This window comes from Dromiciops gliroides, chromosome 3 (assembly GCF_019393635.1).
Source record: "Dromiciops gliroides isolate mDroGli1 chromosome 3, mDroGli1.pri, whole genome shotgun sequence".
Classification (NCBI taxonomy): Eukaryota; Metazoa; Chordata; class Mammalia; order Microbiotheria; family Microbiotheriidae; genus Dromiciops; species Dromiciops gliroides.
Genome location: NC_057863.1, coordinates 87,917,957 through 87,928,683, shown reverse-complemented (window position 1 = coordinate 87,928,683; position 10,727 = coordinate 87,917,957). Strand labels below are relative to the sequence as shown.

The following is a 10,727-nucleotide window of genomic DNA, read 5'->3' as shown; positions in this document are numbered from 1 at the left end:
AAATGTCCATCTATTCCCAAAGACGAGACAGGGCCTCAAGGAGTAAGGCAAAAGTTACCCTTTCATGAACTCCTCTAGCTTTTTAATTAGTTTATAGCACATGATACTACCACTTGTAGCTATCACAAGAATGTAATTAGTTACTTTGAGGATTTTTTCCAAAAAACTAGTTAATTTTCCGTCATAAGGAAAATTTAGAACAGTCACCAGACTCCATGGTGCAACATGCTCCTTTCTTTTTTTTTTTTTTTTAATTTTTTTTTTTGCAGGCAATGGGGGTTAAGTGACTTGCCCAGGGTCACACAGCTAGTAAGTGTCAAGTACCTGAGGTCGGATTTGAACCCAGGTACTCCTGAATCCAGGGCTGGTGCTTTAACCACTGTGCCATCTAGCTGCTCCTACATGCTCCTTTCTTATTGCCCTCTGCATCTTGAAGCTTATATTGACAGGTCCCTGGAGGCTCCTGGCATTGTTCTAGGCACTGTATGAATTAAGTTAAATTGGTACATGACCTCTGACCTATAGGAGCTCATCACCCAAAACAAGAGCTCACTCACTTCAGTCACATTTACCACTAAACAGCCACTTTGTTGCTGATGTCATTGATGTCAGCTTCTTGTGCCAAAAAAAACTACTGGAAAGAATTTACCATCTGATGAAGGAACACCTTTGTCTGCATTATTAGAAAAGGCCAAAGGACAGTTGTCTCGCATGAATTAATCCTTTGACCATGGAGAAAGGCAAAGGTACTTTGTTGATGTTACTAACAGGGGATGCTACATACAAGGAAACAGAAAATATGTTCAAGATCTATGAATGTGTTAGGAGAACTACAGCACCAGTAGAAGGAGGCATATTTAAGACCAATGTCAGGAGCACCTGGCCACATTCTTCAAAAACTGCCCCAGAGTGCCCAGGTAGAAAAAGCCCTCACATCGAGTGATAGCTATCTCACGTAGGAAGGCAGTACAACATAACCTAATCCATCCATTCTTTTTTTCTTTTCTATTTTCTTTCCTTTTTTGGGGGGGGCAATGAGGGTTAAGTGACTTGCCCAGGGTCACACAGGTAGTAAGTGTCAAGTGTCTGGGGCCGGATTTGAACTCAGGTCTTCCTGAATCCAGGGTTGGTGCTTTATCCACTGTGCCACCTAGCTGCCCCACCCATCAGTTCTTAAGAAGAAAAACAATGAAAAATAGCACTTGGACAGGAACACACAATATATCAAATACTCTTGGTCTACCTTAAGTTGACTATTAAGGAGAATAGAACTCTTCCATTTTTGTCTAATTCACAAGAACTTAAGGATTGCACTCAGAAGAAGCAAAGCATATGAGAATTTTTTAAGGGCTTTCATTTTCTATTGAATTTATATTTGTGCTTCTCTTCCTAGTCCCATCCTGAAGGACAATTTTATATTCATAACTCATTAATAGTTATTTTACAGGTTGTTAACTAGAACTCAATTTTCTGAGAGTAAACTGTGGGTCAGGAAAAATCAGAATAAATTGGTTAAAGTTAGACTTAGTGCACAAAAGTGACTAATAGTGAATTCCAAAATAAACTCCATCAATACCTGCCACAGCCATTTGCCTTCATGGCTGTTTTGTCACACCCCATTATCTCTCTATAAAATAACCATACTGCTGTGGCCAGTTTTTCCAGATAACACTTTTTTTACTCTTCTGTTTTCAGTAGGCGAGTCATCACAAGATGGCAAACCAGGATCAGGCGAAAAGATCAAGAAACGTGTGAAAACCCCCTATTCCCTTAAGCGGTGGCGCCCTTCCACATGGGTCATCTCCACGGAACCACTGGACTGTGAGGTCAACAACAATGGCAGTGACAGGGCTGCTCATTCCAAATCCAGCACTGCTGTTTTCCTTGCAGAAGGGGGCACTGCCACAACTAGGGTGTCTCAAGATACAGGAATGAACTGTCTGTGAAGTGTCTCACAAGCCTACCCAGAAAAGGACTTTTTTCCCCCATCATTTAAAACAAGATGCAGAAGACATTAAAGAGAAAACAAAAATTTTATCCTCCTGTCAGCTCCCCCTACCAAGGACTTGCTTTAAATAGATTTCAGCTATGCAGAAATTTTTTAGCTTATGCTTCCATATTTTTTAAGTTTGTTTTTTTATGTTTTTGCACTTTTATTTAGTCTCACTAAAGTTAAGTCTGTCTGTTATGACCACAGAATTCTACATATGTGTATCAAGAAGAGGTGGTCTCAAAATATTTTTTAATGTATTTCTGATAATCAGTTTGGACCATTTTCTAAAAGGTCACTAAAATCAGAAGCAGACTCTAAGACAGGTTTGACTGCAGTGGTGTCTTGCATCCACGTTTGATTTCTGTGCACAAGCTAGTTTGTATGTTTATACGTTCCTGAGTGTATCTTTTGAACATCCCTCTTGTGTTCTGTTGGAAAGTGCAATAGTCTGAAGGCCACAAGATGCCCGGTGTTCTTGACATGGACACAGGCATGTCCTCCCATGTGGTTGATAGTGGTTAAATTCTTCCCCATCAGTTGGGCTGGTCAGATTGTGTGACAGTGGGCTTTGCATGTTGCAACCAGCCTGAAACTGATACCTTATTGTCTCATTTTTTCTCTTCAGATGATTACGGAGAGTGTAAAAACCTAGCCTCAAAGGGCTCTAGAGAGGGAACCATAAACCTTAATTTGAATTGCAATTCATTTTAACCTTCCAATCGGAATACATTTCCTTCCAGGCATTTTAAGAAACCCTAATTAGAGTATTAATTTTGAAAGTGCTTAAAATAAGAGAGCATTGAACAAGAAGTAAGAAAACACAAATGTCAGCCATTTTTCCACTTTATTTTCCTTTTTGTATCTGTACTCTTTCCATATTCAGTCATATTATTAATACGTTATGTAAGGAGTACAGTTTTACCAGAAAGCATGAAGAGCTAACACTGTGATGTAATTTTTAAGTAGGTAGGACTTTCTCTCATCCCTTCTCTGAACAATCAAGTCTTTGACCCAAAAGAGTTTCTATTTCCTGGTTTGAAAATGGATTTTAGAAGTAATTTTTAGTTACGGACCTGTAGTATCTTGTGTATTTAGTTCCCAGACAAAGCCATGTGGCTTCATCAGAAAATGATTCATCTTCCTAAGACCTAAAACACTGTGTGGAAAAATTATTCCGTCAGCATGCCAAATGCCTGTGGCAGGAAGGATTGCTGCCAAACCTGCCTGTCTTAAGCTGATTGAGGCCGAACTTCTCTCCTTTCAAGTCATCTCTTTCTTTGCTTTGCCTCTCACGTGGCTCCTCCCCCACGAAGTACTTTTGCCCACTCTCCACATGAATTGCTGATGTATGACCAGCATTCGTGACATGCTGGATGCCTTTTTCTGCCATAGCATGGATGTGTCCCATTCTTGGGGCTCCTATGATGTCTAAAGCTTCCCTTACCTCTTTCATTCCTTCTGAAACATACCCCAGCAGCCTCAGAACAGGCTTTCTCAGAAATTAGAGCCCCTTCTCTCAGATGAGGGATGCCTTTCTTTCTAAGCACAATTCTTTGATAACTCAACACGTGTGAACAATGATCATCTGATAACTTTTTTTTTTCCTTCAAGTGGTCCCAGGGCTTTATATACATTAGCTAAGTAATTCCCAAAATGCTGGTTCAGGGATCTGCCTCCTGAACTGCACTGCCTCAGGCATGGATTCTTCTCCAGATGTTCCTCCATTTAGCCAGAGACCACCAGCCTGACAGACCTTTCCTTTGCATGCTCATTTCCTTCTTACATTTTCTAGCTGCTATGAGCTCACATCCTAGAAATGGAATACTCACACCACGTTTGGGTTCTTGACACTGAGTCCCTTTGTCCACTTTTTGGCACTGATGCTAGCAAAAAATGGTACCCCAGGCTTCCATGTTTTGACATTTCTCTTTATTTGGACTCCTATAGACTTTTCTCAAATTTCTGCTCACATGTGATAAACTTGATTTTTCTAGTGATAATTTGTGTAATGAAATTTTTGAAAAATTTTTCCTTTGTTCTTCAGGATTTAAATACATACTTCAGAGACCTTTCAGGGAATTCTTTTCAATAATGGATAAGATATTCAAACCCTCATCCAATATGAAGTGTGTTTAATAGTGGGGAAAGGACATCTGAGCTCCACCTGATCCTTCTCTTCCTGCCATGATAGGAATTAGTCCATATGCTCCTGTGCTTCATTTGTGGGCTAATTCTTTGTAAGTTTTCCAACATTCTAATGCTTGATGCAATCAAATGATGTGAACAGAGTTTATATACAGAAGAAAAAAACCTCACTATACTATTCATTTAACAAAAGCCTATTATGATAGTTGTATTTTCTCCCTATACTTCTCTAGCAGTCTGATGGGAAAAGTAGGAAAGGTAAAAATAAATGTGTTTTATAATAAAGTATCTTATCAGTAAAATAATTCTGAAAAATGGTTTCGTTAAATAGTCATGAATTTGTTTCAAACTACTTAACTGATTAAATATGTTTGTCATTCTTAGTGAAGCAATTTCACTTTAACTGTCTTCATTATGGCTCTGCTACTGCTACAGAGCAGTAGACTAAAATAGACGTTTCTCAGTTCTGGTGTTTAACTGACATTGAAAACATTGGCATTTAGAAAGTAGTTTGATCTTTTTAGCAAACAAAAGCTTTATGATGAAAATAATAGAATGTAGTTCACTGAACAGCAGGAAAGAAACTTTTAAGATCTAATAAGTAACCCAGTTCCAAAATGATACCCCTAACTAAAGTTAAACTAGCATACCAAAAATCTGTGGTTGAAAGTTTTTGATTCATTTTTGGGGGGAAAGGGTTTAATTATAATTTATGAGGAAAATAATTTTCCTTTCCTTTGTTAATGGGCTAGAAGACATTAGAAGACAGGTATATCATCAGTAGACTGACTGTAAATAAGGGATTGTGCCAATATTATATATAAACAACAAAAAGGATAATCTATATACTGCTTGGTTGGATGGAATTCAGTCACAGTAGGCAAGCACAGGACCAGGCATGCTAATTGTTTTAGCAAAGTGAAAACTAAGAGGTAAGCAGGCATCAGAAGAAAAGGGTAAACATGTCTGAAGTTAATTTTCTCTACATATAGCCCAGAAAATATGGCTAATTTAAGACAAAAAAAAATTCAGTTCAATACATGCTACCATGAATTCTAAAAAGGTTTCATTTCTGCTCTTCTTAACTTTACATTGCAGACTTAAGGCAAAATTATTTTTAGTAAAGTGGAAAGTGAATTACTGGTATAGAGAGACTTTTTGTAATGATTCCTTATTAATATAAAAGACTTGAATTTTTGGTTAATATGTTTATTGAGCTCAGTTCTATCAAATATTTGTTTCCATTGGGAAAACTATCTCCTTTTAGGGTGGCAAAATATGATTTTGTCATTTTAGAAAACAATACTGAGATAAAGAATGGACATAGTATGTGGGAAGATGACAAGGAAAAGCTTTGTGTCAAGTGGGTCTTGTAAGGCTGATTCCTATTCGTCCACTTGCTCTATAAAACTTTAATTGATCCTGGAGGCATCAAGAATTGATGTAGGAAACATTTGATTAAATATATGCATATACATGAGTGGAGTTATCTTAAAATGAAACAATTTCTAAACTAAATTTTCCAAATTTAGTACAGAATGCTAATTTGAATGGCTTAATAGACTAAGAGCTATGTGATGTTTCTAGCTAGAATGAAAACACAAGAATCATTTTGGAGTGGACCACACTTAAATAAACTTAATAAGTTTTTCATCTTATATTTATATAACTGAATTTTCCAAAGGTGGTAATTTTCTAATAGATTCTGAAATCACATATGATTATATACTTCCTTCTCTAAATTTCTGTGATATTCACTGTCAGTATCACATAGCTTGGCATATCCTATCAGTTCCATTCTCCAGTATGCAAAATAGTATTCATAATGTTAAAATCCCAATCTTGAGTGATGTGAATTTTAGCCAAAACCACCTTGCATGTCACCTTTGTGGGTATACTTGATAAAGAAATAAAACTGGTTAATCACTGGTTGGTGTACTTATCTGAAAGACAGAACTAACAGGGCTCTCTACCAGATATTCAAAATTAACCCAATACATAAAAGACTTTAGGAAATAATAGGATTGGGAGGACCATAGCAGATTAGAAGCAGCCCGGCTGAATTCTCTTAACATTCCCCTACAAACAACTTTAAAATAGTGCCTCAAATCAAATTTTGGAATGGCATAGTCAACAAAAGGTCAAGGTGAGAAATTTTTCCAGGCTAAGAAAACTTAGAAGATCAGCAGGAGAAGTTTGTGACACTGGGGTGGAAGCTTGACCAGAGCCCACATACATGGTGGCAGCAACAGTTGCTGTAGTGGCAGCAGCTATGGGAGCTCTCAGCCCAGAGAGGGTAAGGGGGTCAGACAACTGGTTATAGGACACCCTTTGCTAACATTGGGTATTGCTGGCACAGATAAGCAACCCTGTTACCCATAAGCACTTTTGGGTTGCAGTTCAAAGGTGGAGAGGGATTCTGAGGGTCAGTCACAGAGGAGCAGGGACCCTGGTCACAGCACCAATGCAAAGAGAACACTAGTAGCTATAGGGGACCAAGTGCCCTTCCTAGATAAAGACCAAAGCACAGACCAGGAAAATAATGACCACAGCTCTCTCTGAATCACCCCACATTGGAAGCACCATGAACTTGCAGACCCCCAGAACTAGCTCTGAAAACAGCAGCATGAAAAAGCCTGAAGCTTGGGACAGTACTCCCTCCCCACCCCACCCCACCCCCACAACTCCCATGAGCAGAGCCGTTTTAACATAAAGGTCAAAGTCAAAAAATAGGAAAAATGAGTGAACAACCAAAAAAAAAAAGAAAAGAAAAGAATTTGATCATAAAAAGTTATTGTGGTGGCAGGGAAGACCAAGACATAAACTCAGAAGAAGACAATGTGAAACAAGCACAAGCAAATCCTTAGTGAAAAATGCTAATTGGATTCAAGCCCAACAAGAATTCTTGGAAGAGTTAAAAACAGAGATAAGAGTGGTAGAGGAAAACTTGAGAAAACAAATGAGAGTGATGCAAGAAAATTATGAAAAGAGAATTAACGGCTTGGTAAAAAAAGGCACAAAAATTCACTGAAGAAAATAATTTCTTAAAAATTAGAATTGGCCAAGTGGAAGCTAATTATTCCGTCAAAACAGTAAGAGTCAAAAAGATTGGGAGGGCTGGGCCATCTAGCTGTTTGTCCATTTAAACTAATATTGGTCTTGTGTACCTACTCCAGAAAATGAACTATGGAATGCTTTGTTTTTAGAATGTCCAGTCTTTACCAAGTTCTTGTACATTTTATAAGCCTTCTGATTCCTCTCTCCCAATATAAAATGGTCACAATCCTCGATATAGCATCCTTTTGTACACTTGAAAACTGTCCCGTCCTTTAGTTTTTCCTACCTTCATAATCATTTTTATTCATAGTTTTAAACAGTTAAAACATAATCATAGCATTCAAATAATCCCCTAGTTGAATAGGTGCAGAAATTGAAAGCTAAGATTGCAGAACTTGACAAAAGGTTCAATTATGATGCTATTAGCAAATTAGCCCTTGAGGCTAATTTAGATTGGACCATCTAACATTTTGTAAATTTCAACAGTAGGCCTTTATGTTTAAATGTTCCCACCAATTAAAAGTGTAAAGCCATGCATGAAAGAGTTGTACATCTCACTAGCTTGCCATACTTTGATATTATTTTAACTTTTATTGAAGCAAGCTTTGTATCTTTGTAATAGATCCATAGTAATGTATAGACCTATCTAGACTACAATATTTCATACACTAAATGCTACAAGTTCGGCTATCAAATAGATATACTATACTAATCAAGTATCATCTGTGGGAATTTTCATAGGCCACTTTTTAAATGTACATATTTCATTGCAGCATAGATTGGATTGTGACAACCAATTTTCATTCTTTTAATTTTTTTCTGAATTCCCTTCAATGGCTGATTAAAGCTGAGTTATTTCCGCATATAAAGAAAAAAGGTTAGAAATTCAGTTGATAGCAAATACACCTAAAAGCAAACAATTCAAAAAATGTGTAGTCTGTATATTAAAATTATGCCTAAAATAAATCTAAGATTTCAAAAGGATTACTTGAACCTTTAAGTTCCGTTATTATTGTTATGATGATGTTCATACAGTTATTATGAAAACATTGTATACATGTTTATTTTTAAACCCAATTTAACACTTAAAACCTAGATTTAAAATTTCTTTGGAGGAAGAAATCTAGACTAAAATCACATCATGTAGGGCCTCAATTTAGGATTGAATTTTTTAAACATAACTTTGACACAAGCATTTTTTTTTTTAGTGAGGCAAGTGGGGTTAAGTGACTTGCCCAGGGTCACACAGCTAGTAAGTGTTAAGTGTCTGAGGCTGGATTTGAACTCAGGTTCTCCTGAATCCAGGGCCAATGCTCTATCCACTGCACCACCTAGCTGCCCCTAAACATAACTTTTAGATTATGATATTTACAGTGTTTTAAAAGATAATTTTTCATTTTTTACCATTTAATTTTGCAATTGTAGATTTCAAAAACAAGTTATTTTAGACTTTTGAGCATCTATGTCAGGATACCCAATTTTGCTTAAGCACTCAGGGCCCACCATGTCCCTTTGCACACTATGGACTTCAAGTTGTTAGCATCTAGACAATTGGGTCCAATCTAATACATAAGTGTAACCTATGTATTGCACAGTACATTTTATTTCATCTTACGTTGATTCAATTTACATAATTACGTTACATAAAAGGAGAGATTCATAAGAACTTGTCTGGTCATATAATAAAAGGATGAATAAAAGGATGGTTCTGAAGCAAAGAAACCTTCCAGATTAATTGGTTACATGTTGCTACACAGTCAATAATAGTCTCCTCGTTGAAAATACCATCTTCAAAGCCATTTCAGCCCTTTGAATGAATGAATATGCAGGTTGGCTTGAGTGGGTTGTTTGGGTTTTTTTAATGGAGGAGCTCACACATGTGGTAGAATTTTTCTCAGCAAATAACTTGCTTAACCTTGTAAAACTTTTTTTTCCAAAACATAATTCAGCAAATCCAGAAATAATTTAGAAGTCCAATAAGAAAGAGCCCAAGATAGTCACACTCTTCTATCTATTCACATTGTTGAGCCCAGCAGGAATTTGCCAAGTTACTCTACATCCATAGCTATTGATTCAGACTTGAGCCAGTTTTGTTTTTTAAATTACCAGGCAAGTTAAGACCCAAAGCTAGGTGTTCACATACTTAATCCTGCTAGTGAAGTAGTCTGAAATCTAATCTTTCATCTCAGGCAATACACCTTGGTATCAATCCATTCATGTTTATAAGAAAACTAGCACCCTCCCCACAAAATGTTTAACATTGAGTGACTGAAAGAACACAAAAGACCTAAAAAGATACAATTCAAAGTTAATTCGGCCTACATTTTAACTTTGAATTACCTGGCTTATGTGGCTTTTTTTTTTATCACATTTATTTATTTAAATAGTTTTGTATTCTTTGTCTTTTCATTTTCTTAGGTAATGTGCTGCATAGATGTTTGTATAAACTGAAGTCATCCTTAGATTTCAGTTGGTGACTTTTTTCTCATGACTATACATGGTTTACTGTAAAATACACTAACTTCTAGGGTTTGGTGTTTGTAGAAGCTGAAACATGGAGATATATAGCTGCCATGGTTATTAGGAAAGGACAGGAGAAATATAAACTAGAAAACATTCATGTCTAAATATGCTTTTCTGGAAAAGAAAGTGTAAAAAAAAATCAGAATCTCCTCAGAACCCTCTTGTTAACGGGTATTTTTTGTTGGTGTGTTTTCCTCTTAAATTGGTGTCCATTCCTCTCAAATTATGAATGGAATATCATGTATGAATTTATAAATAATTACTTTTAGTTATTTTGCTTTTGTATAAGCTGTCTGATAACTTGCTATGCTGTATAAGTTGTGTTTGATGGAACAGTGTGAGTATGAAATATGAAATAAAGCAAATTACTTTTCTTTTTTTTTATCATCTATGGATGCCACTATGAAAGCTGACATTAAGCCACTACAGAGTTTTCTATGAATACTTGTAAGTAAACGCTTTGATATATATAAACCTAAATAAAAAAAAGATTGTATTGATACAGAGACATTGGATAAGAGAATTTTAAGACAGTTCTTTAGGTTTAAAAAAGGCTTGCTGTAAAATGATGCGTTACTCCATTTATTAAAGATCATATGAATGATGACACTTGTGGTCTTTTGGCTTGGTGAACCCACCAGAAGTTTTTTGGTTTTTGTTTTTTGTGGGGTTTTTTCAGGGCAATGAGGGTTAAGTGACTTGCCCAGGATCACACAGCTAGTGTCACGTGTGAGGTTGGATTTGAACTCAGGTCCTCCTGAATCCAAAGCCAGTGCTTTATCCACTGTGCCACCTAGCTGCCCCCCTACCAGAAGTTTTGATTGCCTGCAAATTGATTGTTTGTATCTTCAAGAAAACTAGAACATTCAGTTCTATTGACTTCTTTGATATTTCCAAAACCTATTATTTTATTTGGCATGAGTATTCTCTCTAGCAATGCAGATTACCATTTCTCTATGACCGTGCAAAAGATCTTTGAGAGTTGTAGTGGTCAAAATATTCATCACCT

General features: G+C 36.5%; 1 protein-coding gene across 3 annotated transcripts in view; it reads left to right on the top strand.

Annotated features, from left to right (window-relative positions):
* Nucleotides 1-10,323, top strand: part of BMPR2 (bone morphogenetic protein receptor type 2) — a 195,945-nt gene extending 185,622 nt beyond the window's left edge. For 2 of the 3 annotated variants that reach the window (XM_043997114.1, XM_043997115.1), the window contains exon 13: nt 1,696-10,323. In XM_043997114.1, coding sequence (XP_043853049.1) covers nt 1,696-1,946 — 251 coding nt within the window. In that variant the 3' untranslated portion in view covers nt 1,947-10,323. The remainder of the gene's footprint in view (nt 1-1,695) is intronic. The other variant, XM_043997116.1, reaches the window with a different exon arrangement.
* The last annotated feature ends 404 nt before the right edge of the window (nt 10,324-10,727 follow it).